The 19,843-nt window shown below is 38.8% G+C and overlaps 5 protein-coding genes across 9 annotated transcripts; 2 read left to right on the top strand and 3 right to left on the bottom strand.

The window, feature by feature from the left end:
• Positions 1–145: 145 nt before the first annotated feature.
• On the top strand, positions 146–2,502 carry LOC104765224 (protein CORTICAL MICROTUBULE DISORDERING 1-like). 2 transcript variants are annotated; one of them, XM_010488902.3, is made up of 5 exons: positions 146–831; positions 913–1,152; positions 1,259–1,426; positions 1,523–1,614; positions 1,703–2,502. In XM_010488902.3, the coding sequence occupies exons 1-5, from the start codon at positions 415–417 to the stop codon at positions 2,295–2,297; spliced, it is 1,512 nt and encodes a 503-aa protein (XP_010487204.2). In that variant the 5' UTR covers positions 146–414; the 3' UTR covers positions 2,298–2,502. The 2 variants fall into 2 exon arrangements, with proteins under 2 accessions (XP_010487204.2, XP_087359327.1); XM_087503201.1 differs by having other exon boundaries at positions 265–831; positions 1,259–1,421.
• Positions 2,503–2,861: 359 nt separating this feature from the next.
• LOC104765221 (DNA N(6)-methyladenine demethylase ALKBH1C-like) lies at positions 2,862–5,258 on the bottom strand. Its single transcript, XM_010488900.3, has 4 exons — positions 4,928–5,258; positions 3,899–4,798; positions 3,445–3,789; positions 2,862–3,364 (listed from the first exon to the last, which is right to left on the bottom strand). Exons 1-4 carry the CDS (start codon positions 5,009–5,011, stop codon positions 3,089–3,091), a joined length of 1,605 nt encoding a protein of 534 aa, XP_010487202.2. The 5' UTR covers positions 5,012–5,258; the 3' UTR covers positions 2,862–3,088.
• Positions 5,259–6,251: 993 nt separating this feature from the next.
• On the bottom strand, positions 6,252–8,310 carry LOC104765222 (DNA N(6)-methyladenine demethylase ALKBH1C-like). 2 transcript variants are annotated; one of them, XM_087503202.1, is made up of 4 exons: positions 8,123–8,310; positions 7,401–7,557; positions 6,948–7,292; positions 6,252–6,714 (listed from the first exon to the last, which is right to left on the bottom strand). In XM_087503202.1, exons 1-4 carry the CDS (start codon positions 8,293–8,295, stop codon positions 6,439–6,441), a joined length of 951 nt encoding a protein of 316 aa, XP_087359328.1. In that variant the 5' UTR covers positions 8,296–8,310; the 3' UTR covers positions 6,252–6,438. The 2 variants fall into 2 exon arrangements, with proteins under 2 accessions (XP_087359328.1, XP_087359329.1); XM_087503203.1 differs by having other exon boundaries at positions 7,401–7,567; positions 8,139–8,310.
• An 851-nt stretch (positions 8,311–9,161) lies between these two features.
• On the top strand, positions 9,162–11,916 carry LOC104765218 (peroxisomal (S)-2-hydroxyacid oxidase GLO4). 3 transcript variants are annotated; one of them, XM_010488897.3, is made up of 12 exons: positions 9,162–9,368; positions 9,669–9,812; positions 9,900–10,024; positions 10,114–10,160; positions 10,240–10,317; positions 10,426–10,550; positions 10,709–10,766; positions 10,841–10,903; positions 11,007–11,076; positions 11,165–11,265; positions 11,340–11,444; positions 11,525–11,916. In XM_010488897.3, exons 2-12 carry the CDS (start codon positions 9,673–9,675, stop codon positions 11,702–11,704), a joined length of 1,092 nt encoding a protein of 363 aa, XP_010487199.2. In that variant the 5' UTR covers positions 9,162–9,368; positions 9,669–9,672; the 3' UTR covers positions 11,705–11,916. The 3 variants fall into 3 exon arrangements, 2 of the variants coding, with proteins under 2 accessions (XP_010487199.2, XP_010487200.2); XR_015591669.1 differs by having other exon boundaries at positions 9,190–9,368; positions 10,848–10,903; XM_010488898.3 differs by having other exon boundaries at positions 9,206–9,368; positions 9,673–9,812.
• On the bottom strand, positions 11,880–19,809 carry LOC104765220 (nuclear pore complex protein NUP107). The gene is made up of 24 exons (XM_010488899.3): positions 19,487–19,809; positions 18,748–19,103; positions 18,463–18,532; positions 18,257–18,372; positions 18,047–18,078; positions 17,827–17,952; positions 17,320–17,478; positions 16,866–16,958; positions 16,610–16,777; positions 16,408–16,506; positions 15,786–16,009; positions 15,643–15,700; positions 15,488–15,576; positions 15,122–15,253; positions 14,870–14,992; positions 14,606–14,704; positions 14,318–14,506; positions 13,930–14,101; positions 13,700–13,850; positions 13,390–13,592; positions 13,077–13,218; positions 12,779–12,939; positions 12,437–12,553; positions 11,880–12,186 (listed from the first exon to the last, which is right to left on the bottom strand). The coding sequence occupies exons 1-24, from the start codon at positions 19,564–19,566 to the stop codon at positions 12,121–12,123; spliced, it is 3,225 nt and encodes a 1,074-aa protein (XP_010487201.2). The 5' UTR covers positions 19,567–19,809; the 3' UTR covers positions 11,880–12,120.
• Positions 19,810–19,843: the final 34 nt, after the last annotated feature.

Genomic DNA, 19,843 nt, shown 5'->3' with positions numbered 1-19,843 from the left:
AAAGTGGGACAAAGAAGGTATATTACTCTTACTCACCTTCCCAAATAACCTTTCTCCATCTTCCTCGGAAAGTGACGTGAGATCAAAGTTGATGCGACCCACTCTGAAATCCTCAAGTAACCCCTTTCCCTTTAACCCCAGAGTTACTCCATCAAGGATTCTCAAGGGTATCTTAGTCATTCATCCAAAAAGAAAAGCAAATTGGGACAAGAAATCCTAAGTAACATGATCACTTGACTTCAAAGCCAAGTGAAAATTGATGATGTTACTTACCTGACATGCAAAGAAAGGGAAGATGCTCCATCATCAAGGAACAGAGACTCCAACCCAAAAGAAAAAAAAAAGAACCAAAAGAAACCTTTCTTTATTCTCTCTTTTGTAAAAATTCAATCTCACACTGTTCAATATTCAAGAATGGCTTCTCTTATCCCAAGAGTGTTAATCAAGCTTCTTCAGACAATGAACACCAACATCAAGGTTCGAGGGGAATATCGGTCTGTTCTCTTGCAAGTAATCGGTATTGTCCCTGCTTTAGCCGGCTCAGAGCTTTGGCCAAACCAAGGCTTTTTCATCAAAGTGTCAGATTCTTCTCACTCCACATATGTCTCATTGAGGAACGAAGACAACGAACTTATCTTGAACAACAAATTGGGATTGGGACAGTTCTTCTACGTTGATAAGCTTGAAGCTGGGACACCTGTTCCTGTAGTAGTGGGAGTTAGACCGATCTCTGGACGCCATCCTTTTGTAGGAAACCCCAAAGATTTGATGCAAATGTTGGTACCTAATGAGACTACACCTTTGCAAGAAGAAAATCACAGCCAGAAGAAGGTGGTGCAATTATAATCATCAGATTCTTGAAATTTTTAAATTTTTTTATAATAGATCTGTTCTCTAATAAACATTCTTCAGGAGAAAGATGCTGCGAGATCAAACATGGTGGAGAATCTAAGAAAACATCAACCTTTTATAATCAAGGAAGAGAAGACAGGTGTGGCTTCAAGATATATGAAAGGTATTTCAAACCCAAGGACAAGTGGATCAGATTCGAGTAGCGGCGGTAGCAACAATGAGGGTGAGACTGGATCAATAATGGTGACTAAGAAACTTGGCGGATTGGCTAAAGGCAAGCAAAGGGAGCACAAAGATCAGGTGAGTATTCTTCTGATCGATCAGTCACACAGGTCTTAGGATATTAAAAATTGCAACATTAGCATATTGATTATGGTTATCCTGTAATTAACATATATGTGCATAGGCACGTCAACCTGTTCCTCTACAATCTCGACCTGCGACAGCTCCAACAAAGGCAGAGCCAAAGAAACTCTCTTTGAGCTCCACTGTGAATTACATAAACAAGAAGAGTAGCTCTTCCGAGGATGCGTCATGGAGCTCTCTGCCTGTTAATCTATCAAAAATGGGTAAAGTACGCTTTATATGATCTCTGTATCTCCTTTTTTCTTCTTTTCTTTTTCGAATCATCCCCCTATGAACTCATCTCTGATAATCTCTGAATCCAAAGGGAATGCTGAGAAGGAGACATATTGCTGGTCTGATTGCCACAGAGGTGCAAAGAGAGGCATTGGCTGCTTCACATCTTATCAAATGTATCAGGCAAGTTACCTATGAAACTAAGATACAAATTTTGTTTTTCTATGAAAAGTAGTATTTGCTTCTAATCAAGAAAACGATGATTTTGCAGTATGTTTGCTGACCTCAGCTCAAATGCTTCCCCAAAGAATCCACATACCTCTCTCAGAAACTTCTTCACTCTGCAGAGTATCCTTGACCAAACACAGGCCACAGCTGCAGCATCAAAAGATAAATCAATCCAGCCAGTGAATATTCATGCATTATGGACGGAACCTGAAAAGTTGAGCAAAAAAGCTAGTCTAACTTCAAGCAGAGCTACAATCAAACCTTCTAAAACTCTAACAGAAGCAGAGAAGCTGGAATGGATCAAGGGAAATGGCACAGAAGAGATAAAAGAACTGATAAATACTTTGAAACGAGAAACAAGAAGCTGGTTTTTGAAATTCTTGGAAGACGCATTAGATACTGGATTCCATGCTAGTGTTTCAGAGAAGAAAGGAAAAACCAAAGGAGCGGAACCAGAGAATCATATTACAGAGACATTATCCCAACTTAAGCAAGCAAACGAATGGCTAGACAAAGTTAAAAGTGATAATCATTCTAGTGATAGTTCTTCGTTAGAGAATATAGAACGATTGAAAAAGAAAATATACTCTTGCTTGCTACTTTATGTAGATTCAGCTGCATCAGCTATTGGGGTATAAGCAAGCTCGCGTCTGACAAGACAACCGATACAGTGGGAAAATTTTCCTTGCAACAACAATGAAATCACTTCACAAATCGAACTAGAGCTAAAGTTATCTACATTGTGTGTATGCTAATTTATTGTGTATAATAGAAACATTATCTGACATGTTATTGAACACGAGTTTCTGTGGTTTGTAGAGTGAATTTTAAGGTTTTGACAAAGATCACTTGGCAAACATGTTTGACAAAAGATCACTTGGGAATACTTGTTCAACAGTGACACATTTATGCTGTAACCAACCGACATGGCGACATGATGCAACACATGAGACAGCGATCACATGTTATGATGGAATAGAAAGTTATTTCATAACAATATATTATTCGAGCGAACTACACTGACTATCAAGAATCAAGAAGCTGTGGTTGTAAACACTAACCTGATGGAGGCACAGTGAATCTTTCATCACCAAAAACTGATTGAAGTCGACAGGAATTTGAGGCGGCTAATTTCGAGAGGATAATCATCTTGCCAAGATGTGATAATAACCAAAAATATATTCATAAAACGTGCAAAGAAATATGGAAAGGCTTTTTATTTCCGAGAAAAAGATATAAAAAGCAGGTTATACGCCTAGAATCTGTACAAGTTCATGCACCCCAAAACAGCTTCAAGATACATTACAAAAGTTCCTGGCTTCGGGTTAATAGTACTTCCTAAAAGTAAGCTTCAGACGACCTGGCTGGATACTTGGTTCCTAAACCAGAACCTTGTGGGCAGTATAGTATCTTCAAGAACTGATTTTTGTTAATACTGCCTAAAAGTCAAATTCAGACGACCAGGTCGGAGACTTGTTTCCTGAAGAAGCACTTTGGGGGCAGTATCTTTGCGAATTGATCTTACGCCATGAAAGATATTCCTGGATTTGCCACCAAATAGTAGAACATCTCCAGACTCCAAGACTAACGTTTCTGCCATGGCTTCATCCAATTGATCACCATACAAGAACTCGGCTGAATCTCCAACAGAAAATGAAACAACAGGTAATCCCTTCCGAATGGACTTTTCGCTCTCATCTTTGTCCTGAAACATCAAGGATTTACAACTAATGATACAATTACCTTTGAGCTATATGAAATCACAAAGTTCTTTAAAATACTAACCCGATGGAGGCCAAGTCTCCCGGTGGATGTGTAGAAGTTAACAATACATATGTCTGGGGACATAAATGGCATTGTAACTTCTCCACTCGTTTCATTTGATTTAGAGGCTGTAAGGGACTGCGATTCTTTAATTGCTTTCTCAACAAACTGATTGAATTCAACTGGAATTTTTGGCGGACGAGAACCATCAACTGGTCGAACTTCTCCATATCGAGATGTTTCAGGGTCCCAGTTTTTCCCAAGGCACATCATTTTCAAGCGCAATATTGCTTCATCCCTGTAACCTGGTTGATAGAAGCCACCTTCACCCAAACCCAGCTGACGGCATTTGTTCACAATCATCACCTACACAATTTTGAGAGCAAAAAAAGTGTGAAAATGATGCATATAGGAATTGAAGGACAAGCAAACACGTGCAGAAAGAGGGAAGTAGGGACGCAGAGAGCGTACTTACTTGATCATTGATTGACAAATAGTTCTTGAGAAGTACCATTCCAGGTCTAATAACAATTCCAGTGTGTCCTTTAGTTGATTTCCTCTTTTCTTTGTTCAGATTAAACAGAGCGGGTTTTAGTACTATCCCTGTCTTCTTGAGAGAGATATCAAATGGTCCCGTGCTTCTTTCACTTGACGAGTTCCCTTCACCACCAGACTTGTGAGCAGTACTATTCTGATCCTCAGCACTAGAAAGCTCAACCTTCTCACTTGTAGAAGACACAGAGTCCTGGCAAGACAACGAAACATCTTCCATCTGGTTCACAAGATCATGGATTCGAGCGCCATTCTTGACATCCTTGTCCTCGGATTCTTTAGAGACAAACAAACCTCCAGAAAGACTTATGCTCTTTGAGCTAGACGAAGGAGATGATTGCAAAAGATCTTTGTTATCTCCAGAAAACTTGAAAGCAGCAGCACCTTCATCAGGTTGCTTGGTAGAACCCAACTTATCTTCTTGGAGCTTTCTGTGCTGTTGAACACCCTTTTCCACAAATACCGCATTGGACTCCTGAACGTACACTTGCACTGGACTGTGTTCATGGCCGCCACGCCCAAAACTATCTCTAGGAGACCATGATGTTCTACTTCCACCTCTCTCACGAGGACCTCTACCCATACTACCAGACGAATCAACCAAAGACCTATCAACTGTACTTACACCTCTCCTATTATGTTGAACACCCTTTTCCACAAATACCGCATTGGACTCCTGAACGTACACTTGACCTGGACTGTGTTCATGGCCGCCACGCCCAGAACTATCTCTAGGAGACCATGATGTTGTACTTCTTCCTCTCCCTCGAGACCCTCTACCCCTACTACCAGAAGATTCATCCAAAGACCTATCAACAGTAACCTGTAAAATTACAAAGCAAAAAAAATCCTCTGCTTACGAACTATAAATAGTAGCACACACAACAAGTAAAGGCTAATCAAGCGATTCTGGGGAAGCATAGGAGACTACTATCAAATCAAGTATATCTACCGGACTTTCGCCTTTCGGACGGTAATCCATTTGTCCTCGAGAACCCTTACGGCCGCCAAAGCCTCTAGCTTCGCCGCGATTCATCGATTTCACTCTCAAACCCTTTTCAAAAAGACGGTAACTTTAGCAGGTAGAAGTAGAACTGAAGCGTCCTCTCAGGGAATCTGATGTTTGCCCTTTCTTATAGACACAGTTTCTTTAGGGTCAAAAATTGCAACTTTGCAAAGAGACTCTTCGGTTTCTGTGTTGTTGACTCAACTGACGAGTGTTAAATCTCTCCGTTGGGAAGTTCAATCGCCGTTCACAGTCTACGGCGGTGCTGAGCATGCCATGTCATCATTTGATACGCTGACATGGATTATTCGCTAAACAAACAAGGCTGTCAAATCAGAATTGTTTTGGGCCGTTGATATTCCCCTAATAAAGCCCATTTGGCCGGACGAAGAGGGTAAACACTCTAGACGAAGTAGAGGTTTCGTATGACCACGAGATCTTACAAAGGGGAAGGCTAGAGAGTAGATTTGTTGTAGTGTCAGTGTCACCGACAGGACTAGTATGTAGTAATCATTAGTATTATTGATTTATTTCCCCTACAGTGTTCTTTGGTTTCACTATTTAGACTTAGAAAAAAGTTAACCTCACCTTTCTTGGTTTGGAAGGTTTGTTTCTGCTTCTGGAATTCTTCAGATATGTGAGTAACTTCTACAATCAGCTCTCTAGATCATAATAAGTCCCTTAATGATCTTATCAGCCAATGCACATCTATTTTTGTTGTTTCAAGTACGTAGTTTGATGATTGCACTTACTGCTATAGACGAATTACTCAGTAAAGATAGACTAATATCAAGGCCTCTTAAAGAGTTGATAATTTCTGTTTAGGTTCTTGTGGTGTAGTGTGTTTGTCAATTTCTTTTCTTTATATATATATATGATATTTTAGATAGATGGATCAAATCGTCAACGTGTATGAGTTTCAAGAACTGGCAAAACAGGCTCTCCCTAAGATGTACTATGATTTCTACAATGGAGGGGTAGAGGATCAACACAATCTCAAGGAGAATGTTGAAGCTTTCCGTATAAACTATAGGGAGAACGCTGAGTGATGCAGATAGGGGAGGCCTTTAGCTTTAGTCTATGGACTTGCAGCTAAGGGTGGAGAAGAGTTTTAGATCACTATGGCCCTTTCTGGTTTTCCCACCATTGATGACATAACCAGAAACCATGTTACGACAGAGAATGCGAGACTTCACTCTATGCTCTGATCCAACAGAATGTGACGGACCAGTTATCAGACAGCTGACCAACAGTAACATTCAGTCAATGCTTTTTGTTCAAGTGTTCTTTTAGTCATCAAACCTGGATTCAATTCAACATACATCATTTGTCTATACCATACATATGATAAATGAGTTGTATGCTAGTCTGAAAAAATTATGTCTTGTGCTCCATTCCTAAAATTTTAAATATAAAGGCAATAACTGCAGCATCAATCATGAGTTTGGTACTAATCTCTAGTACTGCCTAAAAGTCAAATTCAGACGACCTGGTCGGAGACTTGTTTCCTGAACAAGAACTTTGGGGGCAGTATCTTTGAGAATTGATCTCACGCCATGGAAGACGTTTCTTGATCTTCCACCAAATATTAGAACATCTCCAGACTCCAAGACTAACGTTTCTACCTTGTTAACATCCTTCTGATCACCAGACAAAAACTCGGCTGAATCTCCAATAGAAAATGAAACAATAGGCAATCCTTTCCGGATGGACTCTTGGCTCTCACCACTGTCCTGAATCATCAATAAGTTGATAATGAAGAAACTTGTTAGAAGAAAGATACAATTAAAAACAGTTCTTACGATGTGTATTAATTACTACGTAACCACTTTTATACTCCTGTAAAATCAATAACTTGTTCGTAGTAACTCATAAAAATACTAACCTGATGGAGACCAAGTCTCCCAGTGGATGTGTAGAAGTTAACAATACATATGTGTTCGTAGTAACTCATAAAAATACTAACCTGATGGAGACCAAGTCTCCCAGTGGATGTGTAGAAGTTAACAATACATATGTCTGGTGACATAGATGGTATAATAACTTCTCTCCTCCTCTCCTTTGATTTTGAGGCAGCAAGGGACTGTGATTCTTTAATTGCTTTCTCAACAAGCTGACTGAATTCAACAGGAATTTGTGGTGGGATGGAACCATCAACCGGTCGAGTTTCTCCATATCGACGAGTCTCACAGTCCCAGTTTTTCCCAAGGCACATCATTTTCAAGTGCAATATTGCTTCATTGCTGAAACCTGGTTGATAGAAGCCACCTTCACCCAAACCCAGCTGACGGCATTTATTCACTATCATCACCTACACAATTTCAAGAACAGAAGAAACACAGATGATGCATTTAAGATCAGATACGCAACACATTCAGAAATAAGGAACTAGGGAGAGAGAGAGAGAAAGCGTACTTACTTGTTCATTGAATGACAAGTAGTTCTTGAGAAGTACCATTCCAGGTCTAATAACAATTCCAGTGTACCCCTTCGCTGCTTTCATCTTTTCTCTGTTTAGTTCAAACTGAGAGGGTTTTAGTACTATCCCCGTCTTCTTGAGAAAGATATCAAAAGATCTGGCCGGTCCTAGAATTTATGTGGCCTAAATCATATTTTATAATAAGATGATTTTATAATTTTAAATACATACTAGATTTTTAAAATTATTTTTTTGCACTATTTTTAATTTATATATTATTTTAGTAAAAAGTTTAACTAGTTCGAGTACATATAATATTAGTTTAAATAGTTTTACATTTTTGCTATCGGTTTCCATTTTGTTGTCAACAATATTAGTTAGTGTTTTTGTTATCATCATTTTTTTTTCTTTCAGTTATTATCATTTCTAAATAAAAATTAAAGGTAAAAAAGGTGATTAACAAAAAAAATGGAGAAGGAAAAAGATATAAGAACGGTCACTAAGAGACAATGTTGTATAAAATAAAGGAAAAAAAAATAAAACAAAATGATTAATGACCCAAACACTCATGGAAATCGAACCTGTGTGAGAAATGTTGAAGTTCTCTACGTCTGTATTATTACCAGTAGACCATTGAAAACTTTTAGAATATAGCCTTATTATTTTGGTTTTAATACGTGGCCTAAAGCGAATGCTTCACTTGCCTTATGGACGGGCCGGACCTGGATCTCATGCTGCTTTCATTTGAAGAGACCACTGCGTCACCAGACTGTTGAGCAGTACTATTCTGATCCTCAACACTAAAAAGCTCAACCTTCTGATCACTTGTATAAGACTCGTACTCCTGGCAAGACAGCATAACATCTTTAACCTGGTTCACAAGATCACGAGACATTCTAGCGCCATCCTTGCCCTCGCATATTCTAGAAAAACAAACAAAGCTCCACTAAGGTTATAGTTTGTTGAACTCCCTTTTCCACAAATCCTGCATTGAACTTATTAACGTACGCTTGCACTGGACTGTGTTCGTCGTTATACCTGGAACTATCTCTAGGAGACCATGATGTTGTACTTGTTCCTCTCCCTCGAGGTCCTCTACCCCTATTACCAGAAGATTCATCCAAAGAACTATCAACTGGAACCTGTAATTAAACAAAGGAAAAAAAAATCTCTGCTTACGAACCATAATATTACTTAGTACGCAAGGCTAATCAAAGGACTCCGAGAATAACACAGACGATCTTGGAGCAACCAAGAATACTGAATACGAGACGATGACCAAGTGAAACTACCAGACTTTCGATTTGTTGATGATAAAAAAATGTGCCCTAATGCCAAAGAACGTCCACTTGATCCCCTGCGGACACCGAAGCCTCGGTGATTCATTAATTTTACTCGCAAAATTTTCCAAAAAGATGTAACTTTAGCAGTAGGTAAATGTTGAACTGAAGCGTTCACACTGACAAAGTGACAAATCTAATCGTAAATCGTGCCCTTTATATATGTGACAATTGGCAAAAAGAGACTCTTTGGTTAAATAATGTGAGCATTCATTCGTGTACAATGGGAAAATTTTGCAACTTTTTCAAGAGAGACTTTGAATCTGACGTATTTATGTATTAGAGACAGAAGTAAAAAAGGCTCTGTTCGGAAAACTTAATGATAAGCCACGTCATCATGGTTGAATAGTCAACATTTATTAATTGTTGTTGTAAGTTGTAACGAGAAGGTAAAGACTCTAGGTAGCCCAGAGGGTTTCATGATCAAATTCAATTCAATCACGGGAGCTGATTTTGTCGTTTCTCGTCCCCGACAATGATCAATGGATTTTCCTGTCAGCTAAAGAAACTAAAATAAGAGCTTTCTTCTTTTTCGATACCATTTTGTTTCAGGGATTTGCTCCGCCTACCAGATAGACTTGAAAAAAGGAGTTCATCTGTTCTTTGTGTTGCTGTGTTCTTCACATATGTGAGTACTTCAACTTAATCCTCTCTTCCACTCATATACTGTGGTTTGATTTTAGTTCTCAGTCTCTTTCTTGTTTCGTGTAACTTAAAGACTGAACTTACTACTTCAAACAAATCATTTAGCATATACTGTACAAATAATTGGTTCAGGCATGATGGTCCTTTTTTATTTGACCTTTAAAGAAATAATGATTAAGAATTTGATAATTTTTAGTTAATCTTGATGGAGGAGTAAGGTTCTTGCATGATTGTTACAGTAGTGTTGTTTGATTGTCAATTTCTTTCCCTTTGTTTATTGTAGATAGATGGATCAAATCGTAAACGTGGATGAGTTTCAAGAGCTGGCCAAACAGGCCCTTCCTAAGATGTACTTTGATTTCTACAATGGAGGAGCAGAGGATCAACACACTCTCAAGGAGAATGTTGAAGCCTTCCGTAGAATCATGTAACAAAAATCGATATCAATATATCCATTTTGGTGGGTGATCGTGTAATAGGTTTACATGTGTTGTGTGTTTTGATTGATGTTCAGATTTAGGCCTAGGGTACTCGTTGATGTGAGCAAAATAGATATGTCTACCAAAATATTGGGGTTTCCCATCTCAGCTCCCATCATGATTGCTCCCACAGCAATGCATAAGTTGGCTCATCCTGAAGGTCTGTTTAGTCTATGTTCATAACTAGCTCTCAAACAATATGCAGTTGCTGGATTTGGGAAATTGATTTCGATTTGTCTTCTATGTTAGGAGAAATCGCCACTGCCAAAGCTGCAGCTGCAAGTAACACTATCATGGTAATTGGTAATAAGGTGTCTATTTAAATGCATGTTTACATTGTTTAATGATTTATAGTGTTTTGTTGTGTGATTTCAGATAGTATCATTCATGTCTACTTGCACTATTGAGGAGGTTGCTTCCAGTTGTAACGCTGTTCGATTTCTTCAAATATATGTAAGTACACACTGTCATGGATTTTTGCTGCTTTTGTTATCTCCTCCAAACTATTGCTTCCTTGGTAGCTGGCCTTACTTCTTAGTTCCGCTCTAATATATTCTATAGGTGTACAAGAAACGTGATGTAACAGCTCAGATTGTGAGAAGAGCTGAAAAAGCAGGATTCAAGGCTATAGTTCTAACTGTTGATGTTCCCAAACTTGGTAGAAGGGAAGCAGATATAAAGAACAAGTAACATTCTCCATTACTCCTTTGACATTCTGGGGACATTTTCTTGCAGGAAAATTAGCTTTACTACTCCATTACTCTCCTCTTTTGGATTTACTACTTTGCTTAGCCTATCTGATATAAAGTAGTTTCTGAAAGGATGTTCCATACGTTTTCTCTAGAATGATATCCCCGCAGCTGAAGAATTTTGAAGGTTTAGTTTCGACCGAAGTTCGACCTGTGAGTAGAGCTTTTATTAAAAGGTTCATGTAAAGTAAAAGCTTACCAGTTGTTAACATGATAATTTCTCTTAGAATGAAGGTTCAGGGGTTGAAGCCTTTGCCGCTAGTACATTTGATGCTTCCTTAAGTTGGAAGGTGAAATCTTATAAATGATTCTTTCTGTGTCCTTGGAAGGTGAAATTTTACAAAGTTCCTATCTGACGGCATTCTTGGTAATTTTTGCATTGCAAAATTTTAGGACATCGAATGGTTGAGATCTATTACAAAGTTGCCAATCCTTGTCAAAGGGTTACTCACACGTGAAGACGGTAAGATCCATGTCTCATGTAGCATGTACCATGCTCTGTAGCAAGTCCAAGGCATATAAAAGAACACTCTGTTTGATGTTATTGGCAGCTCTTAAGGCTGTTGAAGCCGGTGTAGATGGTATAGTGGTATCTAACCACGGGGCTCGCCAGCTTGACTATTCCCCTGCTACGATAACTGTCTTAGAAGAGGTAACCCCATCAAAGCATGCTTTAGAAAAACTTATTCGTCTTAATTAACTGAATTTCGTTTCCTGGAACTGCAGGTTGTACATGTTGTTAGAGGTAGGATTCCGGTTTTGCTTGATGGAGGAGTACGAAGAGGAACCGATGTTTTCAAAGCGCTGGCGCTGGGAGCCCAAGCTGTTCTTGTACGCTATCAATGCTATATAGCATACATACTTCAGGTTACTCTCTCTGTTGATGTAACACTTTTAGTTGGCTGATGCAGATAGGGAGGCCTATAGTCTATGGGCTTGCAGCTAAGGGTGAAGATGGAGTGAAAAAAGTGATCGAGATGCTAAAGAATGAGTTTGAGATTACTATGGCCCTTTCTGGTTGTCCCACCATTGATGACATAACCAGAAACCATGTTAGGACAGAGAAAGAGAGACTTCACTCTATGCTCTGAAGTCTGATCCAACAAAATCAGACAGTCGACCAACAGTATGAGATACTGTCCATGGCTCCATCCAACATAAATAAAAAGCTCTAATTCAAGACAAGGGATTATTACGTTTGGACTTTGTCATGTTTATTTCGTTTTGCTTAACTTGCTGGTTATGATAACCCTATGAGAGAGACGGTTTTCTGATAGTGAAAGATGATCGACATATTAACCAATGGGACTAAAGGAAACATGATATCTCAGAATTTGACAAAATTTGTCACAATGTATACATCAGTCTTGATCAGTGAAATCCCTGGTCTGTAAAGAAAGACAAGCTGCATCGTAAATCACACAGCCAATATAGGCCGTCTCTCTGGGCATTTGGTGAGGAAGAAACTGGTGCGGTTATAAGGTGAGACAATATCATTATATCAAGATCATGAAAGTTCCTCCTGAAGCTCCAACTGGGACATACGATACTCTCTCTCAAACAACATGAACTCCTGCATTTGTAATGCATCTAAATCGATCAGATTATTCTCAGTCACTAAATTTGAATGATTCATATGCAGACAAGATCTCATTACTCATATTCCTTTTGATGTTTCGCAGCAAAAGTAACAAACATATTTCTGAGGCAGAACCATAAAATTAAAAGCTAACAGAATTCAGGTGAATAACCAACAACGATGTAATAAAAAATGAGGAGTGTTTGAATGTTTTTCATGGAGTAAAGAACTGAGTATTACTAACCTGTAATTGTTGCCGACTGAACAAAGAGAGAAACCCAGTTTCACCAGAAGCCACAAGCTCAATCAGTTCATCATGATCTTCAGGTGGATTTCCCGACTCCATCAGGGAAACAGAAACCTGTGAATACGTAATAAATGGAGGTTAATTCATCTAAACAGGGTCATGCGAGTAGGTATAAGTTCGATCTTCTATAGTTCTCGCCAATGTAAACAACCAAAGACTTTTCATTCTCTGCAAAAGTCTTAGTAGACACTTTTGTTATAGGGTAAGGTGAATTGGCCACAGAGAGATACGTATGTATCCATTGTTATAATTTAATATGGCAGAGGCTAGTTGCTTTACCTGCATCGATCGAAGAACGAGCTCTGGAAGACAGCATCTTCTACAGAGACCCCGGACAATATACGTTGCAGGTGTTTCAAGCGAGCCTTCTTTGCTTGAATACCAAGCGTCTAGGCGGGATATATCCATTGTAACACCTGCTTGGAAACGGGTAAGCTCACCTGCAGTCAAATTTTAAATTTTTTGCTTGTTTTATTAGTGCTGGTGATTTCATCTTGGATGAAACATCCCCAAATTTTTATGGAGAAAAGAAGGTAAACCACAGTGAACGAGAAATATGTTCCACAGAAATCCAAACCTTTAAAACCAGCTGCAGCCACTGCACTTAGAATACCACCGTCATTTGCATTATGTGGCCCAAGTCCATCACCCTTAATTGCTAAACACCGGAGCACAACCTCGATGCAGTAGCTGTCCCTTGAAGAAATCGATACATTGACCTGAAAGTGAAGAACACAAACATTAACGTCGTAGAATGCTTTCGAGATGCTGTCACATAATAGAATATATTAAATTCATGTCCAGGGAAGAAGCAAACTTATATATATATAACCATGGGTGAGGGAAAATCAAAGGTTCCAGGTAAACGAAACATTGGATGAAAGGATTACCATTAACTGGCGATCTAAAACAACTTCCTCACTGACAGAAGAGTAAAGTGCACTCATTAATGCAGCACAAACAGTGGCATCTGGGCGCAAACATTCACCAGAAGGCAAACAGAGCATCGCAGTTGCATGCAATTCAAGGAACAAATATTCTTCTGATTCGAATACATGGTCTTCGAGAAATGTCATCCAGGGATTGTCTCGTCCTGTATTGAGGTTCAAAACTATCACATTTAACAGCATTTTCAATTAACCTAAAAAATGCAAAGTCATGCATAGTCAACCATATATTATAAAGTATGGCACCACTTACTGAGGAGCAATGTCAAAGAAGAATCCAGAGTCTCTTTGGCTGCTACAACAGCCCTCTGATTTTCCTCTTCTGACAGTTCAGTGACTTCAGCATTCTCTAATTGGAATTTGAGCCAGTTGCGATATTTTGCATCACAGGAATAATACTCATTCTGTTGAAAGACAAAGAGGTACGTTTTATCTGGATACTGTCAAAGGAATAACAAAGCGTAAAACTGCAGTGAAGCATACCCAGTCTTGGAACTCTTGCAAATTCTCGGAAACATAGTCCTCAAGAGTATCTGGATTTTCTGAGAGTTGCTTCAGAGGTTCAGCAAGAAAACTAAGAAGCGTGTGTGCACCCACGGGAGTTGCAGGCACCCTCCACATGGCGATCAAAGCAAACTCTCTGAAAAGTATGTTGCTGAAGAGAGGAAAAACAATAATACCATGAAACAGAGCCAAAAGTGAAGGATATAAGTGGTTGACAGATGTTACATATTAAAAGGATTTCTGGTCCTCTGGTTTCAACATTACGTCTCCATTAAGGAATTGAGAAATAGCCTACATTTTCCTAATATGCAGAGAATTCTTCGCAGAAACAGATATACAGCCATATGTCAGTATGTATTGACCGTACCTGTGCATCAAAGATCGCAATAGTAATTTGGAAGTAACATCCTTGACATCCTTTATAGTAGATGGAGGTGTAAAACAGAGCCACTGAATCGCTATGGCTTTTTGAAGACTCTGCTGACGATGCTGCTCCGCAACATCAACTGAGGGATCATATTTTGCAAGTTTGATTTCCCGAGATCTTGACAAAACCCTGTGAGTGTTCCATGAAGTTGCAACTTCTGAGATTAATAGAGTCAAATGTATCTCACTACTACATATTAAGCTAGGAAAAAATCTCGACCATTATTACCTGTCAACTATTTCTTCAAAATTTCCTTTAGTGTCATCCACAGGAGAAAATGGCAAGTATTCCATAGCGGACAGGAAGATTTTGTACTTCACATGTACGCTATTTACAGAGCAGAAGGAAAAATGTCAAAGAATTAACTTTATGTCATACACCTATATGCAATATGGGTGCTTGTCCACGAAGTTGAGAGGGTCACACAATGCAATATGAAAGACTATCCTCCGATATTTATCATCAAATAACCGAAAATATAATTAGAAATACCTGCTATGCATCCTTAGCTCTATCATGTGTATAAAAAGTTCAATGCATCGATGAGGAGCAAGCTGGGAAGCATAAATTCCTACTAATTCTTCATGTTGTTTTGAAAATAGAAACATCGCATACCTGGCAACATTTCACAGGTCACTAAAAAGCCAGTTGAACATAATATGCATATAATGTATCATGAAGTAGGATAATAAGTTCCATAAATGCACTCTGCTAAGACAGAGAAACCATCTTGAAGTGACTCACATATGAAGAATAAGATCACCAACATTATTGAGCTTCTCACTGAAAGAGTCGTTGATTTCATCAGTAAATAGAAGCCTAATAACAAGCACCACATGGGCACCGAACTTTATCATATGAGGATCTCCATGGGGCCTGCCAGATGCAAAACGTATTAAGTCAAGGCACTCATATAGCAATGCTGCAACAAACTATAAATAACCAAGAAACATCAGCAAATAGATATTGTCATTTCGAGACCCCTACCACAACATCCCTGAGTTGGGAATTTTTGTTAATTTGAAAGAAAATGCTAGGATCCGACAATCAGCAGATTATCCCATAATTTTTAATAGAAATAAAACTATCTGGAGAAAAATTATTGATTGCCTGAAGTTGCTTTGATCATCGTCTAAGGGCGCTATCCATGACCATATGATATCAAGAAGATGTGATATATCGCCCAACATAAGGTTCATCTGCCAAAAGAAAGTAATAAAGATGAACATAATACTTGACAGAAAAATCTATGGCTATTAAAATACCTGAATTTGCCGGTGCTGCTCTTTGCAACCTCTGACAACAGCTTCGTGCACCATTTCCCTATGCCAGGAAAAAAACAGTAAGTTGGGCTGTCGCTCTTTACAGACAGGACAAAAAGAAAATTTCCCAGTAGTCGCATTCATACCCTGAATGGAGTTTCTGAAGAAGAGCAGGAAGGTCACGGGGTTGTTGGTTTAGAACATGGAGGGGCCAATCTTCTTGCCCAAGTGAAGCCTGACAACCATTTTGCATAGTTTCCGGGTCATCAACGCAGCTTCTAAACCTTTCTGCCAACCCTGGCTTTGATTGGGCGAGTTCAAGATCAACCTGAACATCAAGCCAAGATTTCGCCATAGCCCAGCAAGCTGACTGCAGAAAAATCACCATCAACGCTAAACAATGTCAATTCATGCAGCACTAAAGTAATCTACAGAACAAGTTAGAGGAAGATAGCAGTTTCCAGTTTCTAAAAAAAATTCATATGAATGGTAGCGACTAAAACAGGTCTTGTCAATAATTCATAACCATCTTTAAAACAATTTTATGAGTGATAATTCAGTTCGACAGGGACACACGTGCAGGGTAATAACTCAAGACGAAGTAACCTTTCAAATAAGCACCTTAGAATATAATGCTGAATATTTGGCAAGACAACCAAGAAAAAATGTCAACAGTTCATTAAGTAAGAGAAAAATGGTATCCAAGAAAGCAAAGTTGGAATATGCTAAATAAAATCAATCTGATTATACAAGTGTGCATGCCCTTACCTCCCAATCGGTACAAACTGGTAACATGCGGTTCAGGTTGCTACATTGTGTTGCAAAAACAGCAACTTCATGTTTGCCGCCATCCTGCTCTGCAATTTTCTTCAGAAACAAATGAAGAAAGAATAGTAAGTTATGTTTCTCTGAGGGAAAATTAACCTCAAATTCATTAAAAAGCAATAAAACTATCCAGATTCTGTTTTACCTCCGATGCACAGTAGGACGCCCATTTCCAAAGACGCAGTTGATTGCCAAAGCCACTTTCCTGCTCAATGGCCTGGAGAGTCCTATTTTTCCCATTCTTTACTAATGCCTCAACAGAAGGAAACATGTCCATTCCAGAAAAAGCGCATAAAGTTGCGGCTCTCCATGGCTGCCAAAGTAGAAATATTAATCGACATTATCGCTACACACCTTTCTAATCAGTATCCTTAGAGAATTCATATAATTATTAATATTACCTGCCCAGCGGACCTGCAGAGATCACATGCCTCTTCTATTCTCCCAGCCCTTATCAAAGTCCAAACATCCTCAAGAACAGATTCATCTTGTTTCTGCCAAAGAGAAGTTGTCAATAGTTATTTTAATTAACAGAGATAATGAAAACGAAATATGACCCTCACAGGGTTACTAGAACATACAAAAGAAGCAGTTATAATTGCTATGTTATACGCCCTAAAGCAAGCCATTTAGTTAAATAATTGAGAATCAGATCTTAGTTATGAAAAATAGGCGGCCATTATGACAAAATTTCTGTTACCCTTCTCATCCACATTGCATTGCTTTCTGCAAAGTTCCACCAACATTGTGTATACCATGTATTCATATTGAATGATATATTGAAATGTTAAAACATGCACATCAGCACTAATAATTTAGATGAACCTAATGTCAACCATAGCTGAACAGACTTACATTGTCATCAGGAAGAATACGAGCATGTTCACGTGTTGGAGCGTCAAAATCCAGATGGTGTACAGTGTCACCGGTAGAGCCATTTTTCTTGAGATATCTTTGTGTGTGATGCCACACTCCAGCGTTCGGAAGATAAGTACCCACATGAGATCCCCGCACCTGAGAACATTAACATTTCCTAGTAAGCAAATTCTAATAAAGTGTTAATCACCTCTATCAATTTTGGGGTTCATCACACAATTCTTTACCTAAGTTGAATAAAGCCTAGGAAACAGTACCAACACCCTCAATATATGACAAGTACGAACACAAACTACAGACAACGTTTAGAAGCAATAGATAACATTCCATTCATACACAATGAGGTCCAGTATTTCTCTTGGCGCAGAGGAATTCACTACTAGAAAATAATGCAAACATGACCAGACCAGATCAACCAATCAAGAAAAATGCCAAAATGACAATGGTAAACTAATATATTGAAAAAGAATATACTGGAATAGCCACCTTTCTTTCCAAGTCAAGTGATTTTGAAGCCATTTCTTCAAGCCACATGACTATCCGAAGGCATAGCTGAGCTGTATGGTCGTTTACAACAAACTGACAAGCCTCCAAATGAGACGTTGATGGCACCTAACGACATTCATCATAATCAAATAAGCCAACGCGTAAGATGTATCAAATATGAATGATTAATTTTTAAAAAAAATTACGAAAGAATGCTTACCAGGGTCAGTTCCTTCGGAACTTGTTCAGTAACTGCAAGGGCAAAGACACATAATCGATAATACCATTTCTAAGACAAGCCACCCAGTACTTTAATTGAAAATATTACATGACACAGCGCTTTGACAGACATCAGTAATAAAAATGAACACAACGCCTGCCCTATTCCTAAAGGCCAAAGCAACAGAATGATGGAGTTGAGTTTCCTAACCTTTTCCATATAGGTTCCATAAAAGTGACCAGGAGGCAGCCTCACCAAGCAAAAGCTGAGCCTTCTGTCTCATAAGTTTATCCTCCACAACACGATGTCTAATATCTGATCCATATCTGTAGATACCGGAAAGGCATGAGACACAAACAAAGAATTTAAAGTTGAAGACGTTCTGACTGTTGAACTCTCAGAGCCAGAAGACATACCTAATAGATTGTGAAACATGCCTGCATGATTCCTCAAGTCTCAGTATTAGATCTGGAATGGGCATTAGTCCTGCAGAACCAAGACGCCATAATTACAATAAGAGATAACCAGATAAGAATGGGACTACAACAACTAAGTAAAGAGAATCCCACAAACAGATACATTGGATAGTTGAGATTTTGAAAGAATGAGAACCACATAAACGCATGCAGAGAAACACACCCGTATATCTGCATATACATGTATGCACAAAACTAATACGAAGACTGATATATAAAACAAACCTTGAAGTGCAGAATCAATTAGGGAAGCAAACAAAGCAAAAGTTGTATCCCCACTCTCGGCTAACTCATCATCCTCAATCTTGCAAGCCTTGAGTGATTGACTTTCTACTCGACGAAACGAAGCCTCATTATCATCATCCAGAATTCCAACACTCTCCGTCCTGGAAGCAGATAACGGGTTTGTATGTGTTCCTTCGTAGTGATCGGTGTGAAAATTGTCAACCTCCTCCTTAATGTTTTCAAGAAGCAAAGCAGTATTTGTTGGACTATGGATGTTATGCCCATCATAAAGTAATCTGTTCTCACGGACATTTGAACTCAAGACTTCCTCATGTGGCGATGTAGAGTGTCTCTTTCTGCAAGCATTGTACACGGGCATCAAAATGTTATACCTCCAAAACACGTAAATAAGAGGTTAAGCAATACACATCAATGCAGAGTTCACAATACAAAGAACATAAAAATGTTTTCAATTCTAATTCTTATGAATGAAGTAAACCCATACGCAGATTTATGAACTGAAACCATAAACCCTAACAAGATAACAAAATCCAAAACTTCAACAAAATTCCGAAACTTTCGAGTACAATCTTATTCAAGTATTGCTACATTCAGCTGATTTAGACTGTACTTACAAACAAACGACAACCCACGAAAAAAAATCCCACTTTAAAATCCAAAATAACGAGAGACCCAGAATAGTATGCAAATCGGGAAAAGGGTAAGTCGAAATAGTTACCGATAACGACGGAATTGATCTCTAACACTGAGAACCTCGGGGTCGAAGTAACTAGGGGAAGTCTCCATATCCATGTCCATTTCTTCGCCAGCAAAAAATAACTACTCCAAAGTGCTATAAGAAAATCTTAGAAAACAATTCAATCGCGGGATAAAGCTTGAGCGTCGATTAGGGTTTTGTAGTCGTCGAAATCTAAAACCCTCTAAAAAAATCCTCCGCCCGGTGGAAGACAGTGCTACGATACTACGAGCACCGAACAGTCACGCCAGCAAACCAGAGTTAATAGAGCACAAGCCGAACGCTGCGTTTCATCTTTCAAGCCCAGTAAAAAAAGAAGGGGGTATAACTGTAATAAAA

This window comes from Camelina sativa, chromosome 19 (genome assembly GCF_030686135.1).
Source record: "Camelina sativa cultivar CO46 ecotype springtype chromosome 19, ASM3068613v1".
Lineage (NCBI taxonomy): Eukaryota > Viridiplantae > Streptophyta > Magnoliopsida > Brassicales > Brassicaceae > Camelina > Camelina sativa.
Note: the sequence above shows the minus strand (reverse complement) of the source record. Positions and strands in the feature narration are given on the sequence as shown.